A 17,937-nucleotide genomic window follows, 5' to 3' on the forward strand; every position below is an offset into this window, starting at 1 on the left:
GTCGGCTTAAACATGGCCAATTTGGCGACAACAGGACTTGTCAGGCGTCAGCTGACCATCGTACATCATTGTCAACGATTCGTGTGAGTACTACGCGGTTTTTATGTTTGGTAATTAATTAAAATAAAAACTGTACTCGATCAATTATGTAGGGTACGGGCCTCGGCCAGCTAGAGTTTATACGAAGTCTTCGACAATATACTTAAATGCATATTATCATAAAAAAATATTCTAAAACCTATAACCTATACCTAAGAATCCCTTTAAATAAAAATAATATTTTGGAATTTACTAAGCGTTGAGGTATTATCATCTCGTCTGCGCGTGATCACGATTGCTGCAAAGTAACTAAAACGGCGGGAGTATGTAGTTAAAATAATTAAAAACGCGTATTAAATCTGCAAATATTAGTTTTATTTAAATGAATACCCGCGAAAGTCTTTAAGATTTCCTTAAGAGTCCCTTTTTTACCTGAGAGTCCTAAGACTATATGATTTTTCATAATTCTTACTAATTATTTCCTATTAAATAAGTATTTTTTTTTAATAAATAATAACAAAAATTTACAAAACTTTAAATACCTCCAACAAATTCAGTGTCCTTTAAAGATTATACCAACAAGTGTGAAGCAATTAACCAAATTATCATCCATTAAAAGTGCCTTACATCGTTATGGAAAAAAACTGATACTTTTACAATGCTGGGTCGTTACTAACTAAACATAGCTAAGAACCAACGCAAGAAAACTGGATTTAAAATTTAAAAAACCGCATCGAAATCAGACAAGCCGTTTGAGAGATGTCACAGGCACAAACACGCGCACACGTACGCACACATATACACAGAAATATTGACGAATATTAATATATATATTTTTTGCTCATAGCGGTTTCTTAAAACAAAACGATTTTTTTAGTTTTCCACATTACTTCATTCGCTGCATAAAACTTAGCACAATTTCCATAAGATAACATAAACAACAAAACCATGTTTATTCTATAGCCTGAAACCTCATCGTTGAAACACCCTTTTAATCTTCTTAACATGATACATCGTGTGGTTTTAGGACAAAGGTAATATTTAACATCAGTTCTAAGTACCTGTTCCTTTTGGAGTTAATTTCAATCTAAATTTTCTTACTTAGAAATTAAGTTTATTAATTTACATTGAAAATTTAAGAAACTTAAATTACATTGATTTAATCATAAATGGATCTGGATTCATATATTTATTATGAAAATGATTTTAATTTTCTACGTTTTTCTCAACACCTATTGCAAAATAACCTACAACTGTAAGAAGTAAAACTTATATTATTGTCCAAACAAGCTGAAAAATAAATTACTCGATAGCAATCGTATACTTACATTTAAAGAAGTTGAAAACAAAATTATTTTGCTGCGTTCGAAGGAAAGCATAACAAATTTTATTTAATTCACCTACGACACCATTTTAGTTAAAGTTAAATATAATTCTTTATGACTCATGCTTGAGTTTTTTGTTAATTATGAGAAATAATGTGGATTTTGATTACATAATTAGCATAAAGATAAAAAATAAATAATGTCTTATTACGATTTGTCACATCATACCTACATTTTGTCATATGATACATTTCAACCGGTTTTCATAAATTGCTTTGCAGTAATAACGTTAGAAAAGCACAAACATTAACACTATGATAACAAACAAATTAATATATTAATTGTGTGGAAAGGTCAGCCTCTGTTATTGCTAAATTGAGATGACAAGTATAGTAGGGTATTTGACTATAATGAAAATGTGTAACAATTTTTACTAGATATGAATATTTTTTTATTCAAATTAAATATACAGTATAAAAAATTATGTACGACATTCATAAGAGATCAATATAAAAAATATTTTTCATTCTTTACCAAACGATTATAGGCGCAAGGGTTTTGATACATGCAAGTGATGTACCTACCTACAACATATGTAGTTTACGGTTTTATTTTTTAATCTATAATTGTCATAAAAAATAAGAAGTGTTTTATAATATAATGAACAATCAGAGTTAATTTCCTTAAATCTGTCAAATACCCTGATAATATATAATAAAGTCTATAATAAATATTTATTGAATAGGCAAATGTTTAATGAATATGTCATGTAAAGTATATTATATATTTATATATTATATACGTATATTTTATATGTATTTAAAACAATTAATGTCAAAAGTTCCTTATATAATTACTAGCTTTACACCCGTCCTCAGGAGATAAAATTTGCAATTAAGAATTAAATTTCCCTAAACGACAAACCTTAACTATTTTTACAATTTTCCATCCATTTGTTCCGTTTATAAATATATGAATATCGTTTAAAAACTTTTACTTATCATCAATCTACATACATACATATTGTTATAAAACAAAGTCCCTCGCCGCGTCATAACAAAATAATATGTGGTGGAATTGTGTATCTTATATAGATGTACAGAAAACCCCGCGGTGGCATATGTTTATATCTTAAGGATAACATACTATATCCAATTTTACAACTTTTAAAAATTGGCATTCCTAAAGCGTTTATTTGAAAGCTATTTACATAAATACGGTACTTAGTCCTATGAAAATAAATTACTTCTTTTTCAAGCCTGCATCAGTATGTGTAAATTACTTTTTAAATTATTTAAATCGAGCGACCCATTTGAAAGGTATCATAATATAAGTTTAATAATTCTCAAAATTAAATAGGCTATTGTATATTTTTTGTAACTCATATCTTCATTTTTTAAATTAAAGATTTTGTTAAGGACAGTGTACTCGTTTCTTCAAAGTAAGGAATAAATTCTCATGTTCTCTTATTGCAATAACTTTTAGCCTTGTCAAATTAGTGTCAAAATAGGTTATAGGATACAGTTACATTAATTCGCACAAAGCTGAAAATAAGCATGAACGTTGGGAACACTATTACAATTTGTCCGAAAGTGCAGACTAATTTATCCAAGGTCAATTGTAGTTAAATTATTTTTTTCCATTTTCCAGCTAAACGGTAAGTTTTATCATAACAATAAGAGACAAAAATTAATCTTCATATAATTAACTACGAAACTCGTTCACACACTTTTTTCTCTAGAATCAATATTTCAGATGCAGAATGTTTTGTATTTCATTAAATGTGCACGTTTCCGCACCACCCGTGAGGTAGTCAACCTGGCGCGTTTTTTTAACGTAGTTTCCCCGGTATGTCATGATCTATTGTGTTCCTGTTGCGTTATAATACTGTTACGATACGTTACGTTACTGTATCGAATTAAAAATAGTACAACTGGAAATGATTACAAGTGTTGATAAAAAAAACTAATGTTGATTTAAAAACTGAAGGGTTATCTGTGTAATAAGAGTGCATAAGACGTGTATGAAATAAATCAATTTATTATTAGTACATAAGTTATGTGTTTTAAGGCGCCTTCAATTCCGTAGCTTATTTTAATGAAACTTTCAGTATTATAAAAGTCCCTATTTTCAGAACTTTCACGATAAAAAAGAGAAAAATCATTTTGTTTAATATTTTTCTTCAATCAATGTTTTGTTCATAATTTGGTTCAATTAAGACGGAATAAAAAAATAAATACAGTTAATATAATTTTATTAGCTATTAATGAAAAGGCATTGAATTCGAATAGACACTAAAATTATATACAAGTCGCAATTACACTTCATATATCACATAAATTAAAAAATAAAAAAAAAATATAAAGATAAAACGTAAAAGTTGATCGAAAATCTATAGACAAATAGCGTCAGGAGTTTATTATATAATCTGCTTAAAAAATAAATAAGTCTATGTCGTTACTCGAGATTAGGTAATGTTGAAATAAATAACACACTTATTCCAATACGATTAGTAATGGCACTAAAACATTAATAAGGCACTAGAGCTAAGCGGCAGTCACCTTACGCTATCTCGCAACCCTTTGTATTACAATCAAAATTTATTTTAATTATCCTTTCAATAATTAATTATTGCAAACTCGTCATATCCATATATATTTATGCGTATGACACAACTGTATATTGTTAACGTCATGTCACGTACCTAATTATAATTAATAGCCATTGAGTAATGCAAAGATTCCATTGAACATACAATTAATAATCATTCAATAAAATCTCAACACACACACATCCAACACACACACACACACATGTAAGTACAAAAGCGTACTCTACCACTAATATAATATATATAAAATATCCGAGATTGTTACAGACCTATATATTTATACGGTATATGTTTTTAAAAATACGCATCGATTAATTGTAAAGAGATTATTAATATGAATGACAAGAGTCTTAACGGAAGGCACTTCTCCAAGGCGTATCCGAACGACGATTTACGTGAAATCTTCTTGTCGTTATAGAATACTGAAGTCTAAATGGTTTAAAATGCATTACATTTATCTCTATAATCTTTATAGTATATTATATGCGCTGCGCCCCAGCAGCTAAATGTATCTCTATTTCCCGGCGTAGGTCGGATTTTTGAATGTAGATGTCGCTTGCTTGTAAATCGGATTTTCACCCTAAAAATGAATTGTTATTATAAATAAATCTGATTTTTTAGTATAAGTTCTATTAATTAATCTTGCATAATATGAAATATTCAGGGAACTTTATTATACAAAAAATTTCTAATCACTTTTATGCTTAATATTTTAGAAACGTTGGTTCAATTTAAATCCGGCTCTGTAATAAAACATCCATCATAATGATTAAGAAAAAACTAAGTGTATTTTAATTTTTATAGATAAGGAACTGTTGTGAGTAGCTCACCGTGTCCCACTTAGCCATCATGCGTTCCTTCTCGAAGCGTGCGAACTCTCTCCTGTCGTGTATGGTGGTGACCATCTTCCACAGCATCAGCAGCGCCAGCCCCACCAGCACGATGGCCGCTATCACACCCAACACGATACCCAGGATATAAACCTAATAAAACAAACATATATAGAAAGCCATATATTCATAAATATACTATTATTTACACCTTTGTATTCCTATAATAGTAAGGTCTGAATATTACGATTAATATGTGAGTCAGAACTACTAACGTATTTACTATATAGACGAGTGATCTATTATTTTCTAAATTGCCATTGCCTAATATCAAAATCCTGCTCTCAACAGGAAAACCTGCATTCCAATTAATGATTCTATAGTTTGTAATAAATAATAATAATGTCAAAGTGACATACCTTTTTAGGACATTCGTGTTCTTTCTGTGCTCTGATGTGCAAATGCCTTGTTTCGTTGTATGAATACACGTAAACGTACAAACAGTCTTCGTCGTCATAGAAACTACACAAATGTTCATTCAGCGTCTCGTTTGCTGCAACATAAATACAAAAATATGTATATACTATGAATACTCGCGAAAGTCTTAGATCTCATAATGTACCCATTATTGTATATGCTTATTTATAACAACATTGAATTACAAATAATTAAATTGAGTCCTACAGATATGTTTAAATAAAACAGATTTAAATAGTTTAAATTTTTTGGAAACTTCATTGTGCACTGTAGAGGTATATAATAAAAAAAGTTGTATAATTAGGATTACAAATACTATAGTGATTTTATAGTCGAAAACGTAAACATGCGGACAACAAGAATTAATTTCACATTACTTCCTGTATTTAAGTTAGTTGAACATCAACAACATCGTAAGTATACCTTCTATCTTTCCCTCGACGACCTCGGGGTAGAGGGCGCAGTCCCCGCACTCCGGCGCCTCGTCCCGGTACAGGGGCCCGCGCTTGTGTACTTCACACAACACGCACTGCTTGAAGTCCTCACAGCGGCCGGGGCACGTCTGGAAACATAAACAATTAATTGATACCTCTTGTAGTGGAAAATATTCACAATCTACACTTTAAAAAAATACGTTACACAATAAAGTATACAATACAATACGCATTAGCAAAAAAACCCTAGCCTTAAAATAAGAAGAGGGGAAACAAAGGGAAACAAAACGAAATCTATTATAAAATGATCGATTCGTACACAGACACAATATAAAAGAAAGCGCGTAATTATGTCTCGACTTTTACGTCACATGTTAACAACAATTTCAGGTCAATGACTCATTTTCTAATGTCATTAGTAATTTTATATAAAACAGATGTCACACGGCTGGAACAGAATTAGAAATGTAAAGGACAAAACGCCATTTTAATTAAAACATGTGGCTATAGGCGCATAACAAAGGAGGCAGAAACTGTATATGAGGTGATAAATAATAATAAATCGAGAGTGGTTTTAAAAAATAGACTATTTCATACAATGAAAAATTATATACAGGATGTAATAAAAACGTTTTCCAATAATACGTTTTGTTGTTTGTATCTTGACCTTTTAATTATTCAAATAAATAAGTTTGAAAATGGTTTTTCGTTGAATTTTCAGTTTTTATACAACAGCGGAAGACATTTAATAGTAATAAATAATATTACAGCCACGACACATAAGGAGACTTAATATTTATTTTTATTGCTTTCAGTAAATTTATTAAACTATTACAGTAGGAAGTGGAACTTCGTAAAATGGGAATTAAAATAGGAAGGGGTAAAAATCAATTTTTCCTGTACCCATATTGTTTCTTTAAGACAAACTTTATAAACATTGCTTGCGATTCACAATAACCCATCCATTTACGGTCGTTCCGTCTTTTTCTATTCCCCTCCCCAGGAGCGTTGAACGTTTAATGCAACCTTTTTGGAAGTCGCATTAAAAGTTTCTTTTCAGTAAAGCAAAATAAATGAACAATGACGTCATAGATACTAACTAACAATTAAACCATTAAAAGTTTAAATAGTTGTCGGCTCCCGCACCTCGAGGTCGTGTCACGTGTTTGGCGTGGTTCCTACTATTGTAATAAATTTAACTATTAAATCACAGCTCAGACTCACCGGACAGTTCTCACAATATTTTCCGTAGTAGTGTCTATCTTCATCAACATTGCACACGCACTGACCGCAAACGCATTTACCATTGCCGCTGCAGATTTTGTTGTTTTCTGTGAAGATATTATGTTCTCATCGTGTACAGTATACAGACTATTGACACATAAGTTCCTTTCATACATAAATATTCGATTAGTAAATAAATATTTAAACGAGCATTTAAGCCTCTTTGTATTGTATTTTGAGTTTGATTTCACCTTGGTGTTTGACGTGAAGCATGATGAGTCAGGCTCGATGAGAAGGATACCCATTCATTCCGAAATTATTGGTTTTACTTCAATGACTACTCATGAGAGTATTAGATGTTATTGTGTTGAAGGTTTATATTACCGGGTGACATGCAAGGTGCCTGGTCCTTAAGACACTGGCAGGCGGGGCCGCTGTACTGCGGGTGACAGGAACACTTTCCGCACACGCACTCCCCGTGATCAGGGCCAGAACACAGCTGACCCTTGTTCATGTCGCACGTGAAGTTATCGCACTCGCAGAACGGACCAGATATCACCTGGAATTGTTAAATATTTGTTTATATGAAATAATAGGGCAAATGACAGTTGTATGAAGATAACGAAAAGGTTGCAGTTTGATAGAGGCAATTTAAATTTTAGTCTTTGTTAAAAAAAAAGTAAAAAAATATTCAATTTATTTGATATTACGAATTTTTCAAACAGCTGTTGTGAGTGAACTAATTACAAAGGTTACTTTGTTGTCTTTTGAAATCGACGCTGAATTATGATTTTTGTTTTACACCGAATAATACACACGTCTAACTCCATCTATCATCTAAATGAAAAAAAAATTGCATACTTTTTGCGACATGTAGAACCGAACACTTGTAAAACTTTTATTATAGGGTTTTAAGCTACCTTCAGCGGGTCGTCCATCTTGTTACACTCGCATATACCGCAGATGCACATGCCTCTGTTGGAACACATAGGTCCAGAGCTAGCGTTGGTCGGTCTGCAGCCTCGCTCCTGTTCCACGGACACGCCGCCGTGGGCTGAACACTCGCAGTTCTTACCGAAGCGCCCCGGAGGACACACACAGACTCCACACTGAGAGATACCCTGCCCGCTACATACTAATGGACTGTCGTTGTACGCCTGGAAGGAAACAAATGATTAAGATATTGAAAAACTTACCCAAACTACAATGCTATTTCACATGTAGTAAGTATAGTAGATCTTTAAATATGTTTGGACAAAGTCTTACGCAGTTTCAGATGGTCGACAGAAGTTTAATCATGTACTATAATAGGCCAGCACATTCAAAGTTCCCTCTTAATATATTTGATATAACAGTTTCCACCAACCTTCACTTCAAAAATGCATCAACTATCTAAGGAGCTATTTGTGTATCTAGATTCTAGAATGTTCTTGATAATACTCACATGGTGCCCGGGATGTTCACAGGGACAGTCACAGAGCATTTCCAACTCTACAGTTAAACTTTCAGACACACCGACAGGATAAATAGTAAACATCTGTTTCCACTTATTACGGTCCTTGGGACATTCCTTTAATGTTATTTCCGCTGTGAATTCCACAACATCTCCAACCTTAAATATATGTAAATTTATAAATTCATGAATATACAAATGTTTTTATTTCCTACTACTAACGACTATACTAATTACTCCTCTTAGCAAAATCCAATAATGCTTATATTGTCTTAAAATTTTATGTGACTCTAATTTTATAGAAAATCATTAAATAACTTGAACAACATATGTCCAAGGTGACATAAATCTCGCGTTTATAATAATTCACATATTCCTTGTAAATAATAATGACAAATGAATTTAACCTTAAGCCCCTCACACTTGTTAGTCTGCTGCAGCTTGCCGCCCAAACATGATGAGTAATACAATATCTGTACCGCGTCACTAGATGTATCCTTCATCTCAACAGCTGAAGTAATTTTCTGTAAATACAAAAAATATATATATTTTACTCACATTAATCTTAAAACATTATGGTACTATAACTTACTAGAAAATCAAGTTAAATTTTTTCTAATTGTAGCTTTATTTTATATTGCATTTTTCTATAAAATCTTGTGTTTGTGATATTCATGTATGTTTAATTACTAAAATCACAAGTCTAATGTCAAGTCAAACAACCATCACTATAGCTTTGAATTAAATATATTATCTCCTTTTAAAAACGAGCATTTTTAGTAATTTCACTTATATACATAAATTCACAATTTATACTTTGGAGTCTAAAGATAATCCGGAAATATTTTGGGTCATGAAATTAGATAACTTCTTTAGTTGAACTATATATGACATATTGATAGTATGGAAATGACGGAAGTGTTTTGTTTAGTTTTTAAATCAGTGTATTATAATTTTTATATTACTGTTTGATTACTTACATTGTATTGCTCTCTAACAAGGTCAACCACATTGTCCGAGTCCTCACTCAGTATACCTGAGCTGGAACCCTCAATATGTTTGCTGAGCTGCTCATACACATTGATCTGCTCAGCTGTCACAGCGAATATCACGTTTATAGCGTGCTCTTTAACCTGGCATGAGAAAATATAAATGTTGTGACTTTTGAGCTTTTTACGACATTGTAATAGTAATATATAAGACGCGATACCAGCAATGGAAATATGAAAACATTATAAACTGTGTCTTGTGCCTTTAACATGTAATAAGTACCTTCAAATTGATCTGTGAAATGCTTGGATAATCCTGTTTTGTTGAGTGTGTGTATGAATTATCTTCCATGTGACATTCACCATCATTAGGCTGGACTATACCTCCCAACTGTAACAGACAAAAATACATTTACTTTCAAAAGCTATAACAATGCATCATCTTTTATATAAATTTTTATTTGATTTATTAAATATAATTCTGTTTGTGTTGTTTAAAACAAATTGCGTGATACTAAAAACATTTTACTGTCATTCAAACAAATATTATAGATTTTTTTTTGAAAAATAACAATTGTTTTGACAAGAATTCTATTTTTCTTGTTTCTTACCTTTGATATTTTTATTATATATTTGATATTTTTCTTGTTTCTTACCTTTCCGTCACCAGCGTAATGGAACCCAGCATCAGTTGAAAACACGAGTAGTTTTCTTGCATGTTCCCTCCAGCCGATCTCTCTCTTACAAACCACAGCCTGCATGATAGCGTCAAAGCCTCCTTCCGGGGCGTCCAAGTTACCGGATACGTCAGCTCGGGCTACAGCTTTCTGAAAACATATTTCAATTGGTATAAATGCTACAAGTATTATTAATACGATATTTTGCGAGTATGTACGGATGTGCTGATGTCTATGTTTCTTTCTACTACTTAACAACTTAGGTATAATATCTATTGAGAACCTTCTAATATCTTATGTTTAAATTGCGATCATAAAGATCAAGTCGTACACATTTTACTTCGTTATATTATACCTAGCCTTAATATTACCTGTGAATATATTTATTAATGAAATAATTTTTTACAATATATATATAACAAGAAAAAAAATATTTACATCGAAAAAGTCCGTGTCGTTGCTCAGAGACATTTGATTCTTGTAACCGTAGGGGGCAGCACAACCGTCACACGGCGATATCAAACTTAAAAAAGAAAAAAGTAATTAAACAATAATATTCATAATAATTAGACAATTAACTACCGACAAAGCTTCTTACTTTTTTGGTACTGTGGACACATATGGCATGACTAGTTTATCCACGAAGGAACCAAAACCAATTCTAAAGTTGGATGTGATATTTCTCATAGTACTAGACAGTAGACTTCCTAGTGTACTGAGCTTCTCCTTGTCGTTCTTCATAGACCTACTGAGATCCATGAGGTAGTAGAGGTCAACCGGATAGTCTTGGGCTTGAGCGTACGAGAATGACATCTTTTGCATTTGATCTGAAACAAAACATATAAAATTATAGTAATATTTTTATAATCAAAAGTACTTTGAAATATCAATAGTCAATACATTAGTAACATTTATTACTGATACTCTGCCCTTTTTGTAATTGTATAACATAATCTAATATCTACATACTTTCCCTATGAAAAGATTCTAATAATGAGAAGATATTTTTCCAATCAGACCATTTATTTCTGAGCTTTGAGCATTACAAACAAACAAACAATATCTTCAATTTTATAGTATAATAAGATTGGTCATTATTGATATAATAATGTTGAAATGAGTCATGTAAAGGTGTTACTTACTCATCCGTAATTGTAGTTTAACTCTTTGTGGTTTAATCTGCACCAGGTTTTCACCGCCCGCTGCTCCCATGTAACCACCGCCCTTGATGCTACTGCTGCTACTGCTACTACTGCTGCTGCTGCTGCTGCTGCTACTCATAGATTCTTCGTAGTAAGAGGACTCCATCCCAACGCCCATACGACCTTTGGCTACAATAAAAAGCATTGACAATGATTTATTTGGATTCAAAGTTAAATCTCATACAATTTTTTTTATTTTGTCAAATTTTGTCATAAATCACGTTTTTAGTTTAGTTTTAGTATTGTTTAACAACTTTAAAAGTTTTTTGTCTTTGCAAGGAAACACGGCACTAAACGCACAGTGCCTATATAAATCCTTGTTTTTTAAATGTTAATAAAATTGTAATAATTAAAGCAATCGCAATATATAAATGATAATAAATCAGGATCCATTGTCCATGAACAAATTTTTTGAAATTTTTATTGAAAGAGTATCAAGAAGAAAAATTTCTATCAATTTATCTATATTAATGGAAAAAACAAACGTACCTCTAGTCAATTCTCTGTTAAAAGATGCGTCGATTGACTGTTGGTTATCCGGATTAAATATGTAGGCTTCGTCACAGCCAGCGGTGCCGCCTTCCATAGCTGGGTTGAAGCACCGGGGGCCATTGAATTCGGGGGCGAAGCACCAGGCGCAGGTGGGCGTCCGGGCGCAGTCGCTGCAAGTCGTCTTGCTCGAGCATGGGTTCTGTGCGAGAAGTTGTTCAGCGCGTTGTCCAAAACACGCCACAAACAAGCTCGCCCACATACACAATAGTAAAATCGATCGTGTATACATGTTTTTTTCTTATATTTCGTTCGTTTTCAGATCAACACCTGCAAAAAATATTTATCTTTACAATCCATTTATATTTAACAAGATTATTTAAAGTTTTTCTTCTTATTTTCTTATTCGACATAATAATATATATAAAAAATATGAATGAGGTAACAAAAAAATATTATTACAGTTACAAATACTTCAAAGTCCCAAGTTTTTTTATCAAACCGTAAGGAGATCTGAAACAAAAAGTTACTTGATGTTTTTTTTTTAAGCTAGCAGCCGTACCCTTTACTCATTCAGTCTCTAAAGGGCAGCATATTTAGTTAACAAACAGATGCTTTCATTTCGATAAATTTTGGTTTAATACGGTAATAGTAAACTTAGCACATACGATTTACAATATTGTAGATATCTGTGGGTGTGTTTGTGCACCCACGCTGCCGTATAATCTGGAGGTCGCGTTAAGTGATTTCACAATGTGTGCTTTAATGTTTTATTTTTAAAATGAACTTAAAGTATAGAGCTTAATACATTATGCTGAAAATTATAAAAATAAATATATCGATCCTCAAAAGGTTTATTCTTCTTGCAAATAAAGTTAATGCTGTTATTATCCTTGAGCTATAAACAGATGTTTCTTTAGATTATAATATCAAAATGAGATCATAATAGGAAGCACATTTTAATCAACCTGTGTGAATAGAAAACTAAATAATAATAATAATAGGATAATAAACGAATTTTTTTCAAGTTTAAAATAGGAATAATCACAAATCTAGTTGAAAGTTATACTTTGAAAATATTTGTAATGTTTTATGTAGTGTTTTTATTAAGTTTTGAAACACTGGTTTTATAACAGAAAGAAACTGCTGTTGATTTAATCAATTCAGTAAATTGTTTTAATTAACATAATTAATAACAAAATATTCGGATTATTAAATTGAAATTATTGAAGATAAAAAAGTTCAAGTGACTATCATATAAAAGTTTTAAATTTTATAGATAAATTATGACAAAAAAAAGTTTTTTTCGGGTATGAAGATAAAGAGATGCATCACTATCTAAATATAATTTTAATGCACTCATAACTTTACTAAAAGGTTCTTCAAGCGTTATGGTAAATTTTATTAACATTGACTTGTTAAAATTTCTTACCTGCAGTGTACACATACTACAACAAAACAGCACTACAGATTTTATTAGTGTCCCACTTTAACCCAGTCTGCAATTATAATATTATTTTAATAAAATCCTAATTATTAGTCATATTACACAGAACATGTAGTCACTGTAGATTGAAGGTTTTCCTTAACTAATCCCTCGAATTCAAATTCAAATGAAAACAACAACACACAAAAGCATATCTTTAACGCGTCTATTCCTTAATATCATAAATGATAAGATAATTGTTTTATGATTGTATTCGTATTTCGAAGTTTCGTTCTAGCTTCGACCGCACGACCGACCCGCGGCGGATACACGAATGACTAATTGTACAGAAAATAACTCAGTCAGCCGGTGATACAACTACACCGTCACCGCTCATTCTCAGAACCGATATGTGCCAAATTGCAATACAATTTATATGACAACATTATATTAAAAACGATCCCATTACGAATACCTAACTTTTTTTATACATAATACTACAAAAACTAGAGCGTTCGAAATTTGAATATTAGATCTTACATCTAATAAAAAAGCTGTGAAACATTTATAATTTAGTATGCACCTAATGAAAACTCACGGACAACACAAAAACCGGTGGTTTTGTAGGTCAATGAAATTACGTCATGTTGAACAGAGATCAATCAGCAACTTTGGTTACACATAATAGTTATTTTTCTTTCATATATCTGTATGAATCAGAATGGAGTTTTCGTATAGTATACATTTTTATAATTATCAAGACATGATCACATTTTTTATTTTTAGAACTCAATATAATACGACTGCACTAATCAGGGCTGTAATCGAAGTATATTGTGACATGTTATAAAATAAACATGTTATTTATGATACTGTTTATATTAAATCATAATGTTTAACGTATACAATAGCTAGCAGAAAACTCTATAAGGCTTTAAAGTAGACCTATTACATAAACAGGCAAAGTTTTTTTTCTGTAGTCAGAGGTACATTTACTGTTTAGTAACAGAACCTTATCCCTAATCCGTACAACCTGAATTGATGGCTGTATACCGTCGATAACGGTTGAGGGTGCAACGGGTCAACGAACTTTCCCGTCTTCTTTACGGGCACGGCGCCACATCGGTCCTATTTACTTTTATACACAGTTTACTGCATGCGTAAAATTAAAAGTAATCTCGCAGAACTATTTACAAATATCAGGATATAACTATAGAGAAATAGAATCATATTAAAGAATATAAGGCAGTATCGAAATAAGCAATGACTGGATGTTTACAGAAATTACCACTTTCAAAATCTGAAATTAGGTTGAGATTGTAATTAAAAAATATTGAAAATGTAGCATTTAAGTAACAGAAAGTTATATAATATACTGCTCTCATTTGTTAATTGGAAAGTAAAAAAAATAAGATTTTAATTGGAATTTTTACATTCTCAGAAGCAAACATTTTTATTAACATTAAAATGGTTTTCTTTTTGCCTCTAGTACGGAATGTTGACAAAAAGAGAATATGAATTTTACCCTTTTTTCTTAGCCAGCACTATAATATTATGACACTTTGCAACTTCGTCTAAATTGTAATCTGCTATGACGATTTGTCGTCTGAACTGTATTAAAGTTCAGGTTTTTTTTAAGTAATTGAGTATTCAACAAAACTATATATAAACGAAGTATTTTTTCTACAATTCTATTAAATTAACTTGATTATTATAATTATTATTGAAGTAAAACTTCTTACGCGACTTCCAACAAGGTTGCGTTAAACGTTTTACGCTCCTGGAGGGGAGGGGGATAAAAAAAGACTGAGCGAGAGGGAATGCGTTTCGCTCGAACGCGTGTGGGCAATCAATTGTGACTTGTAAATAATATTAATAAAGTTTGTCTTAAAGACACCAAAAATTCCTTAAAAACGTTCTACCCCTCCTGTTATCATTCCACATTACGAAGTTTCAATTCTTCCACGCGGAGCGACTCCACGCACAATTATTTTTTTTAATTGTTTGCATTCAGTTATAAGGCCATTTGTAGAAATTTTGTGTTCTCCTTGTCACAACACACATAAAAGTTATCTACCAACCAGATTATAAAACTTACTTAAATGAAACTAAGGTTTTCGGATACTACATGTTTTTTTTAAAGCGCATTGTGTTAAAAGAGCTTACGCTTCCTTGGGAGACCAACGTACCCAAAGACCATGCCATCAAAGTCAATAGGTATTACAAACTCGTTAACTACGAATGGGTTATTACACGGGTCTGTACGCGATACAAGCGAGGACGAGAGGTACAATAAATAAATCTTTCTAAAACAGTTCTTTCTGTCCAGAACTAACAGCAATTCAATCTTAGAACAAAGAAGTTAGAAGGCAGCCCTGGTAGGTTTGTTTTAAATTTTACGCGCGTTAGATAGGGGCCCTGTAAGCCTACACCTGGGTCGCAAATCCCAGTCACTGTTAAAGCTCCTCTCCCTACAATGCGATTGGCCATCACCTGCACAGTGAATCCTTGGAATACTGAAAAGCTGTGTCTCTGTATCTTTTATATCCACATGATCCCAAAGCTTTACAGCAACTGTGACAGATGAAAGCCTTAAATGATTTCACTTTCAGGGTATCTGAACTCTTGGTTACATAAGACTAAGACTTCTTCTTCTAAGAGATCTAAGACTTTCGCAAGTCATTTAAATAAAATTTATACCTTTTAGTTTTTCCTTGGTTACACTATACAAAATTCTTAGATATAATTTTGTAATACTTACTCTGTTAGAGTATTTTGCTTATTATATTTGAGAGTATTAAAACTGTTTAGACCTAAATGTGATAGGTTTTAAATTCTTTTAAACTCTTTCCAAATCATAGCAGAAAGTTTTCATTAAAAACTACTACCATAGGCAAAAATAGTGGCCTTAAACATATTTGTAAGTTTGGGAAGTGAACAATATCGAAATTAATTAAGTCAGAATTTGACATTGTTTCTATGTAATATAAACTTGTTGCGCACAATTGATCAGCCTTGACAATTCCTTTGTGAAGAAACTGGTGAAATCTTATTGTTCACAACATTCAGTTATATCTGTCTTTAATAGACAAAATATATAAATTTTACAAGATTTTCTACAAAAAATGATGATAATGTATGTGGTTAAAGGTTTATGATGTTACAAACATATAATATGTTATTGATAGATCAATAGAAGAATTTAGATTTTAGGCATTTCAATACAATGATTTTGTGTATCTTAGCCCAAAATCAAGTAGAAAGTTAAGATGCAAAATATTGTAAATACAAAAATTACAATTTACTAATTTTGTACTGTTTTCATTGATTTAGTCTTTTTTGTTACATGACTAATTTTTATATTCAGTTTTAATATTATGTGCCTATTAGGAGGAATTAATTCTGTTTTTCTCTCGATCGAAATATGAATACCATTATGCTATTGTATTATACTTGAAGGCTTATCTATTTGTCTTTATAATAAAGACTATTGTACGTTTTCTCAAATGAATACACATTAAAAGTGAATATTATTTGCTTCAGGTTACTTTAATTTAAATTCATAATCTTGGTGGAATAAATACTATTATTATCATAAAAAAAACTCGTAATGGGAACTGATGTCATAGTTAAATAAACATACAGATATGTATGAGACGGCGGGCGTGGTTAACCATATTACCTATACAGTATCAGGCTTTTATTTAGCAATTCTTTTAATATGTATGGAGTATGGACACAATATCCGTTTATATTGTATTCCATTTCAGTGTCCATCGAATCTTACCATATATGTATATGCAAAAAAGTTAACTTACATATGATTAAAAGTTGTTCAAAACTGTGTAGAAACACATATTTGTTGGAAACTTAACAGAAAGAACACATTACTTTATAGGATTTTTAAATAAAAATACTATAAATCACTTAATTTACACTCATCTGGTCTCCAATAAAATAAAAAATTGTTGACTGTTGAATATTGTGTTAGTGCATGACACAGATAACAAATGGAAATAATATTTTTAATGTCCCGATTTCTAAGAAAATTATTGGATTTAGTGAATATAAAATAATAAAATCGAATGTAACAATATTTTTAAAATAAAAAAGGAAATGCAATACTAAAATGTAACATCGATCTTTTTTGTGCTTTTTAGCTGACAAAGTTAATAATGTTATTGACATCAGATTGAATGAAAAAAAAAAACATTTTTAACTTTATGTTATTAAACCTAAGTCCAACGAAATGATGTATTTATATTAATTACAGTAATGAAACTACTGGGAAAACTAAGGTAAAATCTATGAATTTTAATGACAATATTTTTATCACATAATAAGAATAATTAAGCAATTAAAACATTAAATAGCAATTGTTGTTCTAATACATAAAAAATACAGTCAAATTACAAAATAACCAAAATATTTTATTAATATTTTATGATTATAATATAAAGCTATTTGGTTCTTCAATGTCAGACAATAAAAATCCACAATAATATTGAAGTCAACATATAGTATTTTTTTTATCATTACATTCATTTTGTTTTATCCTAAAGAAAGGAAAACGGAGAACTGTTAAAAAATAAGGTTTACTTCAAATGGTTTCTTAAAGACTACATTCTTCTCTAACTAGTAATAAAGATAGGCATTTCATCTTCTAAATTCTATTAACGAAATTAATCAAAACTAATGAAAATTATAAAAAAAAAGTAGTCCTTGTTTTTTGTTTTATAAAGTCTTACTTTGTGCGCTCAT

At 31.1% G+C, this 17,937-nt stretch overlaps 1 protein-coding gene and 1 long non-coding RNA gene across 3 annotated transcripts; one reads left to right on the plus strand and one right to left on the minus strand.

Moving 5' to 3' along the window:
* Positions 1–32: 32 nt before the first annotated feature.
* Positions 33–4,922, plus strand: LOC133320141 (uncharacterized). Its single transcript, XR_009753589.1, has 2 exons — positions 33–83; positions 4,780–4,922. It is a non-coding gene; the product is annotated as an uncharacterized LOC133320141 (long non-coding RNA).
* LOC116767272 (integrin beta-PS) lies at positions 3,602–17,160 on the minus strand. 2 transcript variants are annotated; one of them, XM_032657528.2, is made up of 17 exons: positions 16,995–17,160; positions 11,751–12,080; positions 11,202–11,390; positions 10,658–10,886; positions 10,498–10,582; positions 10,039–10,209; positions 9,666–9,773; positions 9,374–9,526; positions 8,801–8,917; positions 8,385–8,552; positions 7,861–8,097; positions 7,325–7,499; positions 6,941–7,047; positions 5,706–5,844; positions 5,225–5,358; positions 4,806–4,958; positions 3,602–4,555 (listed from the first exon to the last, which is right to left on the minus strand). In XM_032657528.2, the coding sequence occupies exons 2-17, from the start codon at positions 12,040–12,042 to the stop codon at positions 4,490–4,492; spliced, it is 2,523 nt and encodes an 840-aa protein (XP_032513419.2). In that variant the 5' UTR covers positions 12,043–12,080; positions 16,995–17,160; the 3' UTR covers positions 3,602–4,489. The 2 variants fall into 2 exon arrangements, with proteins under 2 accessions (XP_032513419.2, XP_032513420.2); XM_032657529.2 differs by lacking the exon at positions 16,995–17,160 and adding an exon at positions 13,183–13,510.
* Between the last annotated feature and the right edge of the window lie 777 nt (positions 17,161–17,937).

The sequence above is a fragment of the Danaus plexippus genome (genome assembly GCF_018135715.1).
Source record: "Danaus plexippus chromosome 9 unlocalized genomic scaffold, MEX_DaPlex mxdp_26, whole genome shotgun sequence".
NCBI lineage: Eukaryota > Metazoa > Arthropoda > Insecta > Lepidoptera > Nymphalidae > Danaus > Danaus plexippus.